We start from the raw sequence: 16,623 nt of genomic DNA on the forward strand, positions 1-16,623 counted from the left end.
CCGTGTGTAGATGAGATTAGAGCTCCTACAAAACACCTGCGTGTGTTTTAGGGTTTAGATGGGCAAGAAGTTGCTCCAGACGTCACCACATGCCTGAGTCTGAGTCTCGTAACCATGGAAACGGCGGGGGTCCCATCCTGAGAGGATTTCTGAGCAGACAAAGGAGCTAAAATGTTCTATGAGAATTCATGGATGGAAAACATGACATTTTCTAAATGACTTTGGAACAAACTATTGTTTAAAACTCACAGCTGATGTATTTATTCATGTCATTTATGAGGAGAGGACTTATAGCTGATGTCTCTTTTGTCCTGAAGCTTTGATGCGTGTTTTATTTGATTCCATCTATATAATTTATTAGCCTAATGGAGAAATTTGAGAAATTCTCTCTAGATAAGTTTTGTAAGAGAATATCGAGACGCGTGTAGCCCTGTTACGTGCAAGAATTAATTGTCCCAACAAGTTCTTTACGTCGAGCATGCAGATCTAAAGCCAGTTTTGAAAATGCACACACACACACACACACACACACACACACACACACACACACACACATGCAATGCTGTAAAATGGAATTTTAATTTGATAAAACAAAAAAGTCAACTTTTCACTTTAAGAGTTTAAAAAGACCTGATTAAAGTTAGAGTTATTCATTTTTTAAGGACACAATGAAGAGTTTCTAACTTAAATGAAAGAAACCGATAAGGTCCCGTTTTGTTGAGCTCTTTCTCTGAGCCTCACAGATAGTCTGCTTTGTCAGATTACTTACTGATTACAGATTACATGGTATGGCACTTATGATAACTGCTGTAAATCTGTTAAATTATTAGATTACTATTTTCAATTCAAATTTAATTTTAAAAATGTGTTTAAAGAAGTAGTGTACTTATTATGATTCATGTAGTTATTTTTGACTAGTGATACCTGGAGTTGCAAGTATTACTGTTTAGTAGTGAACTGAAGGTGAAACCCTGCACTAGTGGGTCATTTTCATTCAAATTTTACTATTAAAATTGGAGGTAGGACTAATAGACATTTGCTTCTTCCAGTCTTTCTGACTGAATGCGAAAGTTTATTTAAAAAAATGTAATTGTTGTATGGATTTTATTATTTTTGTTTATCTGCTAAGTTGACATTTGTCTTTTTACATCGTAGAAATAAAGTTTTCATCACCATCATTGAACTTGATGGGCCTTAGAGCGCCCTCGTGTGGATACTGAGCTCAAGACGCTGCACGCACTTGCTGGGCTGGCTGTTGTAGTCGGAAAAATGGTGGCCAGCGTCCGAGTCTTAAAGCTACTACGACGATATAAACCAGCGATTTCAGCCGCTTTAATCATCTTACTGATACAAGGACTTGTAGTATGGAGTCTGAGGAGTCTGGAGGAAGGCGAGGCCGAGGTAAGAAACCTTGCCGATTATATTCAGGGCTGAATTGATGTAGTGAGCTTCAGTTATAGAGCTAGCAGTTAGCTTAGCTCACTCTGTGTTGGTTATTATACAGTAGCACTAGCTGGTGCTAGCTGTTAGCCGCTTGCTGCTGTACGTGTGTCGCTAACCACTGTTGGTTCCCACAGGAAAGTAACAGGCTACGTGTTCATTACACGAGTTTTATGTGACCGTTTAAAATGGTAGTTAACTTGTGAATAAAACTAGTTTAATGTTATTTCAGTCGTTGAAGTTGGGGAAACTGTGTGAATCAGACAGAAAAGAAAACAAACCGGCTTAAACATCTAAGAATCACTTTGTTTCAGCAGCTAAAGTCCGAGCTTCCTTTTCTAGCAGCCTCGGGACATTCCTAATCTGTTGCCCTTAATTTGCCTTTTATTTGTTGTTCTGATGCTTGTGTCTTCTGACACTGATGCTTGTATCTTTTGACACACGTTAAGCAACAGATTTCATCCAGGCTGATGAAACAGTTTATTTAAATCACCTGAGCATTTCATCGTTGATTCATACACCTGAAGTGTACTTGCCTTCGGGCATTAACTGCTAGGTTTTTTTCCTACTAAATGAGGTAACGTGAGCTGCTAACGGGTGTCACCTGTGGAGGACTGAATAAGTGCAGGAATGCAAGCTGAAACTTGGAAGTGGGAATCCTGTTGCTTTTCCAATAATTTGACATATGTGTAATATTTCTGCCCCATTCTGGGTGGAAGGACAGGTGTGATGGGCTGTGCCTCTGGGGTTTGAATAGAATAGAATGCCTTTATTGTCACTATACAGGTGTAAAGTGAGATACAGAGCATCTCCTACTCAGTGTAAAACAAACATACTTGGGGGGGGGGGGGGGGTACAGGAGGAGATGAATGATCTTTGCCACAGAGAAATAGAAAAGAAGGATCAGTGTTTGGTAGCGGGCAGGCTCCCCACATCTACTGGAGAGATTATGTGTTGTGGATCCCTTCGGTTTAATCTGTGAGCTGATCAGTGAACTCAAAGCCTAATTCTCATGCACCTGCTTCGTCTTTGTTCAGCCTAAATCTACAAATTCACTTCCTCCTAGTGTTTAATTACTAAACTGTGGTTCATTGTGTTGAAGAAATGTTCAGTTTTGTCCTCTGGCATTGTAAGCATGTAGCGACAGTGGAGAGGAAAAACTGAAGACTTCAAAAGTGAATGAGAATGAGTTGTAGATGTAGAGCAGCACCACTAAAAATGTTGGGAAGACTTTGAAATGTTCTTGTTTTGTGTTGAAACTAGGGCTGAAACGATTCCTCGAATAATTCGAGTACAAAAAAGCCTCGAGTCAAATTCTCTGCCTCGAGCATTCGTTTAATTCATATTTAATTAATTCATGGCTTTGCAATCGCCCGGGGTCATGTTTCACCCGGACTGAAATAAGTGACGCACATGCCCACTGGACTGAACGCACACGCGAATAGTGAATGTAACTTAACTTTCTCTTAAGCCATGGCGGACAACGTGGACCCCGGTGGAGTGCGAAAAAGACAGAAAATGTCAAAGTTGTGGGACCATTTTTCACGTCGTAAGGTGGAAAACGTAGTCCAGTGTAAATACTGTAAAATGGATTTAGCCTATCACAACACCACATCCTCCATGCTGCAGCACCTGTAAATGTCACTTCTGCAAGCAGACTCTGAGCCTCTGCAAGATAAGGCATTTTAGCCTGTATTTCTATATATTCTGCGGACACTGTGCGACTTTTTCGTTTGTAGCACTCAAGTTTCAGCTCACACCATACATCTGCTAGCAACACGTCGGACTTAAAATGTGCTAAAAAATAGCCGTTTATACACAACATGTTGGACTATTTATTGTGTTGTTATTGATATTTGTTGTCCCTCGGGATTGCTGCAGGAGGACACGGGTATTTATGAGTGGCGGAGGAAAATGAAAGAAAGTAAATAAATGTTGTGTGATCAGTATAATTTGACAAAACCACAGCAAACATGCTTTCTCGACAATCCTTGTTATTGTGTGAGAAAAAAAGTGAAGAAATTAAAATGGACGTGCATTAATAGGGAAACAGCCGGCGAGCTGTTTGCGCATGCGCCGTGAGCGGTTCTGGTTCTGTTTGGGCTGCAGCCGCTCGCAGCGCTACTTCAACAATTATCCTCCTAGTTTTTGTCTGGCTTGCCGGGCTAGCAGATTCTCGCACAGGGTCCGAAATTAAATTTTTTACTCACCGGCCAAGTTGGCTGGTAGATGATGAAAATCTACCGGCCAAGCATATTTTTTACCGGCCAAAATTCTAAATGATTTAGATCTGCCTAAAGCATGTTATTCTATATTATGTTGATTCCAAACAGAGTGACAAAATAATTAAAACATCAGTTAATAAGAAAAACAACTCTTTTGTCATTTTTAATATTTATTTATTTTTAGAGCTGTTTTTATGAACTCTTTCATTGAAATCTAGTCAGACTCCTTGTTTTCTCTGTCCATGAAGTCTGGCCTCCTGCTTCTGACACCGTCTTTGTGCCAAAGCATCACAGCCTCATTTGGGTCATAGTCCTTGATCTCTGGAGAACACAGCTGCACCATGAAAATATCTGAAAGTGTGTCCTAGGGTTGTCACGGTAACCGGTGTAGCAGTAAACCCCGGTAAAAAAGTTGACAATAAATAATAACAGTCTTGTTTAAAAAAAAATATATATATATATATATATATATATATATATATATATATATATATATATTATCTCTGTGGATTACCGTGGCTGCGGTGTAGGCGCGGTGACCCTTACCAGCCACCGTATCATCTGCTGGAAGTTGCCGGCGGCACATGCGCACTTTGTTGTTTACGACCAAAACTCTTTAAGCTAAAGCTGAAATAATGGCAGGAGGAGACGGCAGCACTTGGGACATTTATTATCCCTCAAAGAAGACAAAGTCGGAAGTACGGGCATTTTTTGGATATTTGAAGAATGCCGAGGGACAGTTGTCTGTGAAAGGCAGCAACGCTACGTGGCCATCATAATGTAGCCATTGTCTCACGACTCTGCCATCTCCAGTTCGCCACTTTTCACAAAATCTTCTGGTTGCCACTGGTCCTGGTGGTTTTTCTTCCAGTTCGACGAGTTTTCTTTTGGAAGGCTGGCTGACTCCAGTTAAAAACCGCCACATTTCACTGCTAGTTTTAACACGAAGCTAACGGCTAACTTGATAAACTGATTGAATGGGATAGGTGGAAATGACGTTGGATGCGGCGCTCACGTTTCGCGTACGTTTGTGTAAGTTGCATGCAGGCGGGAGGAGTATCAGAAATCCATGGAAGATGACTGATAAACATAACTAATTTGGTGCAAACATTTACCCGCCAGGTGGCAGGTAGAGCTCAAAAATTTACTCGCCAAATGGAGCAATTTACTCGCATTTGGCGAGTGGCGAGTGTTAATTTCGGACCCTGTTCTCGCACGAGGGGAAAATCAGCCCAGGTTGTGTACTTATTTTTTATACAGACATTTGTTTACTGTGAAGTAAAGTTGAAGTGCTGAAGCTTTGAAAACTAATTTTGAATAAAACTTGAAGAATAACTGGCAATTGCTTGCTCATTTTAAGAGGTCTTTCATATTTTATAACATGCTATTTGATATAATGGTTTACAAACACAAAAGGGCCATTTATTAGAGTACTCGATTAATCGAAAAAAAAAAGATTCGATAGAGTACTCGATTACAAAAATATTCGATAGCTGCAGCCCTAGTTGAAACACACGTGCAGTTGGTCTGAATAGCGAATGCATATACAGAACAGGACATGCAGGCATTGTCAGGTGAAGTTTTCTTCAGTTATTATAGCTCAGCCGACCTTAAGCATCCTAGCACTCGGTTTTATCTGATTAGATCTCGCTGCAGAACCTCTGGAGACTGTTCTCGCTGCTTCTTCACAGTCACACTTCCAGCTGACTGATTATGCATCACATGGCGCCGCTGACATATGTTGCAGGTGTGTTTTACAGAAAGGACAGTTGCCCTAACCAAGCGTTGGCTCTTCCAGAAACAAACATAGTTCTTTGTTTCCGGGACATTTTGAGGCTTTAAGCTAAAAAAAAGAATCTGCAGCTGCTTCAGTCACTAAACTGTAAACTCAGCAGTGTTTGCAGAGAACAGTTGAAACATAAATTTCTCCCTCTCATTCCTGCATGTCCTTTTCATTTGCTCTATTTAATATTTAGATTATTTTCATTTGTTTCCATGGAAACGAATATTCCTGCGTAATCCTCTAAACTTGTGAGCAGTGGTGAGTGTTTCATTAAAATCTCTCCAGCTTCTTTATGTCTTATCTTACATCTGCTCTAGTCAGTGGCTCTCTGTGCACGTGTGAACACACACAGACACTGTCACGTGCGTTATTTTAAATCTGTTGTGCAGAAGAGAGAGAGAGAGAGGAATACAGCGAGGACGGAAGAAGATGACTCCGTCATCCTCGTCTCACCCTCAGCTTTTCCCGCCTCCTCCTGCAGAGCCGAGCGCTCGGCTCCGAGTCCCGCTTCAGCAGATGGTGACGCCGATACGGGTTCTCTCCACTTTTAATTGGAAAGTAAAGAGGCCGCCTGGCTTTGCCTTTGAATCTACATTTTTGACATGATGGTTTTAATTAAAATCTGTGAAAGCCAGTGATAAGGGTAATTGAAACAAGAACATGTCCTCTGATGCTGAAAACGGAGGCGTTTCCACAGAAACCTGAGCTAATGTTTCACTTTTCTTGGAAAACAGAAAATATCCCAAATTAATTAAATCACTTGTCACTGAATTGAATCTGTGCACACAGCTGGCTAGTGCACATGTGGGACTCAGCTCAGCTCAACAGAGTCTGGGTTTGTTCAGCAGCAGCTAAACTGGTGCAGGACTTCCACCACGCTCCACACTACTCTGGTCTGAGCTGGCCGTGGATCATCTGGCTCCTGCTCCAGCCTCCTCCTCCAGCTCCCACCATCTCTGGCTATCGGCGTACCAGCGGTGTGAGGCGAGCGAGCCCACGCGCTGCTCTAAAGACTCAGAAAGCCCACTCGTGGTTCCTCCTCTTTTTTATACGCATGTTTTCAAGAGTTGTTTGAGCAACTCAGTCGTGTGGTTTGCCAAAGCTGCCGTGTCGTTTGGCTGGAGGATTTAAAAATAACTAACTCTGCTTCTTTTCTCTCGATCTATGTTTTAAAAGCTTGCCTTTTATTTAATGAAGAGTGATGTGTGCTTTTGAAAGAGGCTTTGCAATCAAATCTCACAAAGTACCAGAAGAAACAGAACTTGTGTGATATTTGGTTCAATTTGTGAATCAAGTTAAAACAGCTGAGATCCAACTTTAAACCAAACCTCTCGGCTTTTTCAGATCATTTTCATTAATAAACAGGTTGATTTTATAGGTGCAGCTGGCATATCATACAGAAAATCAATATAATGTTCTTTTGCAGCGTCTGAATGAATCATGGAGTCTCTTACATAATAACTAAGATCACATTTTATAAGATACGTTTGTTTTGCTGTATCAGAAGAATTATCCTCTGCACACCTCGCCTACGTTCAGTTTGTTATGTGCTTTTTCCCCTAAGAGTCCTGGGGTCTGCATAGGGAATAAGCTGTGTGTGTGTGTGTGTGTGCGCGCATGTGTGTGTGTGTGTGTCACTATCTAGTCTCTAAATTAGCTCTGCCAAGAGCAGAGGTGCTGCTAAAAATAACCTGGATGAGAGCAGTAAGAAAAATAAACAAAGCCAGTAAACATCCTTCTCCCTCGGGGGCCTTTTGTTGTTTTAATGAAGATTTCTGTTTATTTTATGTTGTTTCTGGATCATAAATCAATGCCTGACTTTTAACGCCCATCCTGAAATGGTATTTTAATAGAATTACTGGCAGTAGCTCAAGACTGAAAATCTATATTTTTTTTCTCGTCTCCAGAGAAAGACGAGACGGTCCAAGCTGCCCGACCACAACAGCCAGGACTCTAAGAGGGACGGCGCTCTGTGGGACAAAACTAACTCTTTGTCTGGGAGAAACCGAGGAAGATGGAATGCCAGGTTGGAGAGGACAGGCGGCACAGCGGCGAGCTCTCAGAGGAAAGGGAGCAGCCGCCGAGGAGGAAACGCCAGGATCAGACAGAAGACTCCCCAGGAGCGCGGGGGGATGGCTGCTGGATTAGACGTCATGCCACATGATCTGTCCAGCAGCCGTAACTTTAGCGATAGCCGCGGCGGCGTGGACGGGCCAGTTAAATTACCAGCTGCTGCCATGCCTGGTGAGCCAGGCAGCGTGGATGGTGCGCACCAAACCCCCAACAGTGACTTTCTGCCTAAATGTGAGATCGTAGGGAAGGACGCGCTGTCGGCTCTCCACCGTGCCACGTCCCAGCAGTGCAGGCAGGAGATCGCTAACATCGTGTGTCAGCATCAGGCTGGACAGCTCATGCCAGAAGCTCTTCCTCAGCTGTGCCCTCAGATCGGTGAGATAGCGACATCCACATTTTCTCAAGGTTTTAAAATCTTTCTCTCATCTATAAACTCTGGCAACTTTGTCCAGGTGTGTCTCAGCCAGTCCAGACCGCTGGTGGCGAGATGGACTTAAGCCTGTCCAAGGTGGACAATCCTGTCAGGGTGGCTTTTGTTCTTATGGTCCACGGCCGTGCTGTTCGTCAGCTCAAGCGTCTCATCAAAGCCATTTACCACCGTGACCACTACTACTACATCCACGTAGACAAGGTATCCATGTGTCAGAGAAACGCCACGTTCCTTCCCTCTGTCTCCAACGGCCTGGAATAAACAAAAGCCCAGAGGATGCTTTGTTGTGTTGTTAGGTGGAATGTTAAATTAAATCCCTGTTCATGTTTAGTTTACCTCAAAGGATTCTCCAGCCACTCTGCTCTGTTTGCTTCTAAACTGTAGGTTAAATAACCTTTTTGTTCAATTTAGTAGTTGAACAAATGCTGGTGGCTAAATATCGTCGTTAAAGATTTATTCTTGTTTCGGAAAATTAAAAGATCTACAGCTCGTACGTTTGTCAGATACATAAGAATTTTCACATAAATATATTTACATTTTAGCAGGAAACATAATTTTGTTGGAGAAACAACACAACAAGACAACAATAGGCACTGAGAAAGTTATATAATCTGTATGTGCAGCTCACTTTGATGAGTTGTGGCAGAACTCAGATTATCATCCCTGAATGTTTCTGCTGGTGACCTCTACATACCTGGTAGTTAAACAGTAAACAATCGGTTAGCTAGTTTTGTGCTTTTGTTGTACAAACAGCAGGACATTTGCATAAACTACCATGTAGATCATGGTGTTTGTTTTCCCCTGATGAGCGGTGCGAGTGTTCCACCCGGTCTTATTTGCTGAGTTAGCTAAACTAAAACCATGCAAGCAGAGGTGAAGTCTGTCCGACTCTTAAAGTGGGATTACCCTGGATGCAGGTTGGGGGGGTGGGGTTATTCTTAGGCGCTGGATTTAGTGGTAGAAAAAGGACCCCTGTAGGCAGAACGGTTGGTGAGTCCTGTGGCGTGTCTCTGTTCTGCTGCCAAAAGGACGGCAGATGAACAATAATTCAGGTGGTAGCTCATCCACCTCTCAGGAATGAGGCTTAAATCCGTCTCTTGGCTCTTCTGTGCTTTACCTCTGTTGTTCCTCTGTAAGTTGATGCTTTAATCCTTTTTTTAGTTACATTTTCTTGCAAAATTCTGACTTTTCACTAAAACTCCCGTTTCTCTGACCTCTATTAGCTATACTGGTCAAACCCATTACACTCTGCTTGTTCCTTGCCTGAAAAGGTTGGACTAAATGTCCCTGAACAATTTATTTTCAAGTGGTTGTTTCTGTTAAACTGCTCATTAGTCGCCGCAGAAACTGTTTTTGTCAACAAGCTGCCTTGTAATTGGTCTAATTAATCTGTCGGTGAGAAATTAAGAAGGTTACAGTTGTAGCTTATTGGGTGCTTCAAACACGTGTTTACAAAGTTTTAATGTCGTAAAATGTGATTTCTGCCTCAGAAATGGCCGTGTGGTGTTGTTTTTGTTCTTCTCCTTCTGTCATCCTCATGACTCGCATCCAAAGGCACCGTGTGGTTGTTCTTCTCAGATCAGACTCTTTAAACTCCAGCCAGCTTTGTCTCATCTGTTTTGGCTCAGCGGCAGCTTCAAATCCACAGGAACCTTACAAAACTAAAATTAGTTTTCAGTCTTGGTGTTGAAGCAGTTTCTTTGATGTTTTTTTTACTTCTGTAAATCTTCCAGCGATCTGGCTACATGCACCGGGAGGTACTGCAGATAGCTGAGCAGTACCCAAACGTGGAAGCCACCCCCTGGCGGATGGTCACCATCTGGGGCGGAGCCAGCCTTCTGAAGGCCTACCTACGCAGCATGAAGGACCTGCTGGCCAAGCAGGAGTGGACTTGGGACTTTTTCATTAATCTCAGTGCCACAGACTTCCCCACCAGGTGAGTGACAAATACATAAAATCAGCTGTTGGATATTAAATAACCTCTTTCCTGTGTTGTTCTTTAGCGTCTAGGCTGGCACCATTTTCAAATGTGTTGATTAAATATCTTCCTTTAACTTTATCCATTAGAAAGTGTCAGCCAAACATTTTGACTGTTGAATGAGATGTTTTATAGGATTATATTACATGAGTTGCTATGGTAACTCTGTTACAAAGCTGCATCTTCTATGTCTTTGATATGGAGACAAACCTGTTGTCATTGTTCCAGTCTCACAGGGATGTTTCTGCGATATATGCCAGTCCAGCAGTTATAGAGCACTCGTTAATTGATTTAGGCGGCACAGTCAACAGCGTCTGTTTGGAGAAAGTGTGTTTTCCAAGAGGACTGATGAGCTAACAGCTAGTCAAAGCAAATACCAAAGTGGATTGCTGTCACCTTAAAGCAGCTTCAGTGCCATACATTTCAAGTGATGCCTATAAACTGGTGTCAGTTTTGGAATTAACTGTTATCCATCCATCCATTCATTCTCTCCCGCTAATCCGGATTCGGGTCGCGGAGGCTGCAGCCTAAGTGGAGAGGCCCAGACTTCCCTCTCCACAGCCACTTGGGCCAGCTCTTCCGGGGAGAGACATAGTCCCTCCAACGTGTCCTGGGTCTTCCTTTAGGTCTCCTCCTGGTTGAGCGTGCCTGGAAAACCTCACCAGGGAGGCGTCCAGGAGGCATCCTGACCAGATGCCCGAGCCACCTTTACTGGCCCTTCTTGATGTGGAGGAGCAACGGATCTACTCCGAGCCCCTCCTAGATGACCGAGCTTCTCACCTGATCGCTAAGGGAGAGCCCAGACACCCTGCAGAGAAAACTAATTTTGGCCGCTTGTATTTGCGATCTCGTTCTTTCAGTGACTACCCAAAGCTCGTGACCATAGGTGAGGGTAGGAACGTAGATTGACTGGTAAATCGAGAGCTTTACCTTCCGGCTCAGCTCTCTTTTCACCACGACAGATCGGCACAGCGCCCTCAGATGCAGCACCAATCTGCCTATCAATCTCGCGCTCCAGCTTTCCCTCACTCGTGAACTAGACCCTGAGATACTTAAACTCCTCCACTTGGGGCAGGACCTCGTCAGAAGGCATTCCACCCTTTTCCGACTCAAGACCATTGTCTCGGAATTAGAAGAGCCGATTCTCATCCTAGCTGCTTCACACTCTACTGCGAATCGCTCCAGCGAAAGCCCGAGTTCACTTGTCTAATGAAGCCAACAGGACCACATCATCTGGAAAAAGCAGAGACCTGAACCTGAGGCCACCTGAACAGATCCCCTCAACACCATGGCTGCGTCTAGAAATCCTGTCCGTAAAAGTTATGAACTGAATCGGTGACAAAGAGCAGCTGTGGTGGAGTCCAACTCTCACTGGAGACGAGCTCGACTTACTGCTGGCAATGCGGACCAAGCTCTGACACCGGTCATACAGGAACCTAACAGCCCGCATCAGAGGGCCTGGTAACCCATATCCCTGGAGTACCCCCATAAGGCCCCCCGAGGGACACATTCGAATGTCTTCTCCAAATCCACAACACACATGTAGATTGGTTCGGCAAACTCCCACGCACCCTCTAGGACCCCCCTAAGGGTGTAGAGCTGGTCCAGTGTTCCATGGCCAGGACAAAAACCATAATGCTCCTCCTGAATCCAAGGGTTGACAATCTGACGGACCCTTCTCTCCAGAAGCCCTGAATAGACCTTACCAGGGAGGCTCAGAAGTGTAATTATGTTTATGTATTTAGCAGACGCTTTTGTCCAAAGTGACTTACAAGTGATAATCGGCATGTTGCCCTTGAGGCTAACAACAACAATAACAACAACGACATTGATCATGGAGAGGAGGGAACAAGGAGTGGACAGTAGAGATGGGGGACGGGTGCAGGGAGGGTGCTAGTTTAGAAGATGCTCTCTGAAGAGCAGGGTCTTCAGGAGTTTCTTGAAAATTGAAAAGGAATTTTGGATTGAGATATTGTGCTGTATGGATGGTTTTGCTGGGATGACAAGTAGTTCAGTTTTAGAGAGGTTGAGTTGGAGATGGTGGGATTTCATCCATTTTGATATGTCAGAGAGACAGTTTGATATTCGTGCAGAGACAGTGAGGTCGTCCGGTGGAAATGACAGAAAGAGCTGGGTGTTGTCTGCATAGCAGTGGTAGGAGAAACCATGTGATCGAATGATCTCACCCAGTGAGGTGGTGTATATGGCAAAGAGAAGAGGTCCTCGTACAGAGCCCTGGGGGACTCCTGTGGCAAGATGGTGCACAGTAGAGGATTGTCCAAGCCAAGATACACTGAATGATCATTCTGTGAGGTACGATTCAAACCAGGCGTGTGCTTTCTCTGCGATTCCCAATGCTAGAGAGTGGACAGAAGGAAGACATGGTTGACAGTGTGATCCCTCTGTAGTTGGAACACACCCAGCGGTCCCTCTTTTTAATAGGGGAACCACCACCCCGGTCTGCCAGTCCAGTGGGACTGCCCCACGCGATACTGCAGAGCCGCTTCAGCCAACACAATTCTACAACATCCAGAGCCTTAAGGAACTCCGGGCTGATCTCATCCACCCCCGGGTCTTTGCCACTGAGGAGTTTTTGACAACCTCACTGACCTCAACACCAGAGACTGAAGAATCCAACCCAAAGTCTCCAGACTCTGCTTCTTCACTGGAAGAGGTGCCTGTGTGATTGAGGAGGTCTTCGAAGTATTCTGCCCACTGATCCACAACGTTCCGAGTAGAGTTCTGCAGCACTATTAATTGTGTTAGCGCACTGCTTTCCCCTCCTGAGGCGCCGGACGTTGGACCAGAATCTCCTCAAAACCACATGGAAGTCATGCACCATGGTCTCACTGAACTCCCATGCCCTGGTATTTGCCTCCGCGACCACATGAGCCACATTCCACTTGGATTGCTGGTACCAATGAGCTGCCTCTGGAGTCCCACAGGCCAAAAAGACCTGCTAGGACTCTTTCTTCAACTTGACAGCATCCCTAATCGCTGGTGTCCACCAGCGGGTTTGGGGGTTTCTGCCTTGACAGGCACCGATGACCTTGCGGCCACAGCTCTGGTCAGCCGCCACAACAATGGAGGCACAAAACGGGGCCCTTTCGGGCTCAATGTCCCCCGCCTCCCCTGAAACATTTAGGAAAGAGAGTTTGTCTTCTTTCTTCTCTTGAGCTGGAAAGGAAACAGTTTTAGAAGCAAATGCATGACCGTGAGGCAGTCTCATGCAGATTAGTTCTTCCCGAGGAGCGAGGGTAGATGACCTTCGGTGGAATAGCTCCTTCATCACGTTACAGTGCTGATATCGGTATCGGTTAATACTGAAGGCTGCAATATCTGTATCGTATCGGGAGTGAAACAGTTGTATCGGGGCATCCCTACTTATGTTTCAATTTCTGAATAACTTTAAAATGTTCATTCTGCTATTTAAACATCCGTTTGGAAAATCTGTTACTACAAAAGTTTTATTGATGCTTGGAAATGACACACACACACACACACACACGCACGCACGCGCACATACACGCACACACACACACACACGAGTGATCACTGAGATCTTCTACAGTGAAACGAGCTTCAACACAAACAGAAAAGCTTAAATGCATTTCTGCTACTAATCTGTTTGTTTCTTGCTGAGCTCACCTCCCTGTCCACCATGATGTCTCCCTGCAGGACAAACGATGAGCTGGTGGCGTTTCTGTCGCTGTACAGGGACAAGAACTTCCTCAAGTCTCATGGGAGAGAGAACACCAGGTGATGATTCAGACTCTGAGATGGACAGCCTGCTAGGATGCAGCTTTGCTCATAAAAAGTTTTTTAATTTTAAAAACTATTTAATAGAAACACAGGAGCTTCTGTGTTCCAGGTTTATTAAGAAGCAGGGCCTTGATCGTCTCTTTCACGAGTGCGACAACCACATGTGGCGTCTGGGCGAACGGAGCATCCCAGAAGGCCTGGAGGTGTCTGGAGGGTCCGACTGGTTTGCGCTCACCCGCAGCTTTGTGGATTACGTCATCACCTCCCAGGACGAGCTGGTGTCGGGGCTGAAGCAGTTTTATTCCTACGCTCTGCTCCCTGCGGAGGTGAGTACTCGTTATCGGTCTCCTGTTGTGGACACTCAGCGTGAAATGTGTTCTCGTCCTTCCCCGTCAAGTCCGAAGAGCAGAGCGGAGGAGATAACGTAAGCTCTGCAGCAGCGTAGAGCAGATGAGGGGACGGTTCATTATAGCTTTATCTGACTGTGTGGTTCTTGTCTCAGAGGAGAACCTGCTCACTGTTCAGCTCTGACCTCCAGTAATGGAGAGTTTGTGGTTGGAAACCATCCGTGCGTGTCTTTAAAAGGAAACACTTCTGTTCTAATGGCAGCACTTGTTCTTCCTGGTAGAAACCCAACAGTCACCTCCTGCTTTCTCTGCAGTCCTTCTTCCACACGGTGCTCGGGAACAGCCACATGTGTGACTCCCTGGTGGACAACAACCTGCGAGTCACCAACTGGAACCGGAAGCTGGGCTGCAAGTGTCAGTACAAGCACATCGTGGACTGGTGCGGCTGCTCCCCCAACGATTTTAAACCGCAAGACCTCATTCGTATTCAGGTGGGTTTACCAGGAGAGGGCAGTGTCTGACCCTGGTTTTATCTCCCATCTTCTCTGCTTCTCACTTTTCTTCTCCACCAGTTACCAGAAATTCAGTGTTTTCCTTTATAAATCCGCAGCAATTAACCCGTCCGACGTTCTTTGCCCGGAAGTTTGAGTCGACGGTGAGCCAGGAGGCCATCGACATCCTGGACACTCACCTGTACGGTCAGTACGCTCCAGGAACGTTGGCACTGAAGGCGTACTGGGAGAGTGTGTTTGAGCTGTCGGATGGCGTGGGCTCCCTCAGCGACGTGGCTCTCACTGCTTATACCTCCTTCATTCGTCTGGGCCTCGAGAACCTGAGGACTTCTCAGAGCAACATGGAGGCCTGCAGGTAGACGGTCGATATTTTCTGCTGTGACTGATGTGTCCTCATCTTCTGTGAGTCATTAATATTTTCTCACCTGCAGGTTTGAACCAGTAGGCCGCCCTCTCGCTGTGCATTTCTACTTCTATGATGACCGCTTCCAAGGTTACCTGGTACGCCAGGAAGTCCGAGCTCCAGGATCCAGGGACAGAGAGACTCTAGAGCTGTGGGCCGTGCCTCAGGCCACGCTCGTCTTTGAGTCCAACCTCAAAGAGTTTGAAAGGCTCAAGAATCTGGAAGTAAGCTGCCAGAGAATTAGCTCAAACCTTTAAGGTCAAAGAATTCAGAGACAAATGCTAATTGGAAGATTTCCTGCAAGATATGGGAAATTGGCTTTTTAAGTTCAATAATGTAAAGATCTAGTTTGATATTGTAAAAGAAAACATTCATTCACCTCAGACGTGAAAGCCAAAGTCACAAAGTGGTCGTATCTCATTCAGTTTTTGTTTACTTCCTCCCTGACAGATCGGAACAGACTGGGATCCCAAGGAAAGGATCTTCCGTAACTTTGGTGGCGTGATCGGTCCTCTGGATGAACCCCTGGCGGTCCAGAAGTGGGCCCGCGGTCCAAACCTCACGGCCACCATCGTCTGGATGGACCCAGCTCTGGTGGTGGCTGCGTCCTATGACATCACTGTGGACGTGGATGCAGAGTACACGCAGTACAAACCCCCCCTGCAGCACCCTCTGAGGCCCGGCACCTGGACGGTGAGGGTGCTGAAGCAATGGAAGCACGTGGCCGAGGTGCGCTTCCTCGTCATGCCGTTGACGTTTAATAATAAAGAGCCGCTACGTAAAGGTGAGACGTGATCTGGAAAAAACCAGGGTGAAACACTCGAGTGTGTCGTTTAGATGTGAGCTGGTTATTCCATTATGTTATCAAATAGTTCTCCTCTAATAAAACCATCATTAATTATAACATAAATAACTAAGAGAATCTCTCCTGGGTTTATTTTAATAACTGTTTCTGAGGTTGTTGTGGGATTATTTTAACCATCAGAAACTTGAGTCATCATGAGAAGTTGTTTCTGTCTTTCAGAGGACAGCTGGCTCCATTCAGGACCTCCAGGTAACTTGTACCTGGATCAGAGCTTCCAGCAGTTGAGCTCAGTGTTGAAGCTGCCCCCCCAACAGCCCGCCCTGCAGGTGGCCCAGCGTCACGCTCAGCTGGTGGGACAGTCCCTGGAAGAGTGGGTGGACAGCCTGGTGGGGACATACTGGGTCATAGGCGACCTGTGCACCACAAAGACTTCCTCTTGTGCAGCTTTGGGCTCTTGTTCCAGAACCACGTGGAGCTCGTTGTGTCCAGACCCAAAGTCTGAGCTGGGTCCTGTGAAGAGTGACGGGCGGATCAGGTAGCCCCGGGACGGACTTGGGCTCGTGTCCAGAAACTCTACTGGAGAGCCCAAACTTGTGTGGACCCCGAGGTCAGATAAGAGCTCACAGGCACATGAGCCTCGTTGAGGAACATTCTCATTGAGGCGAAGGAGGGCGTTAGAACAGTCTAAAGACAGAAGAATGCTGAAGATTTGCACATCGACAATTACAAGTGCAGAAACTTGTATGATTTTTTTGCTGGACGAGTCACTCGGATCAGGTTAGAGCTGAGGACAGAGGCACAGGCTGGGCTCTGTCCTCGTGGAGCCTCTGACTTTATTATTATGCTTATTTTGAAGCATCCATGT

General features: G+C 45.3%; 1 protein-coding gene across 2 annotated transcripts; it reads left to right on the top strand.

Annotated features, from left to right (window-relative positions):
- Window positions 1-1,219: 1,219 nt before the first annotated feature.
- On the top strand, window positions 1,220-16,623 carry xylt2 (xylosyltransferase II). Of its 2 annotated transcripts, none has more exons than XM_070542660.1 (11): window positions 1,220-1,401; window positions 7,356-7,896; window positions 7,974-8,152; window positions 9,685-9,887; window positions 13,608-13,688; window positions 13,801-14,017; window positions 14,353-14,529; window positions 14,649-14,905; window positions 14,982-15,177; window positions 15,404-15,737; window positions 15,978-16,623. In XM_070542660.1, exons 1-11 carry the CDS (start codon window positions 1,270-1,272, stop codon window positions 16,295-16,297), a joined length of 2,637 nt encoding a protein of 878 aa, XP_070398761.1. In that variant the 5' UTR covers window positions 1,220-1,269; the 3' UTR covers window positions 16,298-16,623. The 2 variants fall into 2 exon arrangements, with proteins under 2 accessions (XP_070398761.1, XP_054606453.1); XM_054750478.2 differs by having other exon boundaries at window positions 14,649-14,899; window positions 14,976-15,177.

Source organism: Nothobranchius furzeri, chromosome 12 (assembly GCF_043380555.1).
Source record: "Nothobranchius furzeri strain GRZ-AD chromosome 12, NfurGRZ-RIMD1, whole genome shotgun sequence".
NCBI lineage: Eukaryota > Metazoa > Chordata > Actinopteri > Cyprinodontiformes > Nothobranchiidae > Nothobranchius > Nothobranchius furzeri.

Coding starts and splice junctions, on each gene's coding strand:
- xylt2 (XM_070542660.1), top strand. CDS start 1,270: ATGGTGGCCAGCGTCCGAGTCTTAAAGCTACTACGACGATATAAACCA. Junction 14,018..14,352: donor ACGCTCTGCTCCCTGCGGAG/GTGAGTACTCGT, acceptor CTTTCTCTGCAG/TCCTTCTTCCACACGGTGCT. Junction 15,178..15,403: donor AAAGGCTCAAGAATCTGGAA/GTAAGCTGCCAG, acceptor CCTCCCTGACAG/ATCGGAACAGACTGGGATCC.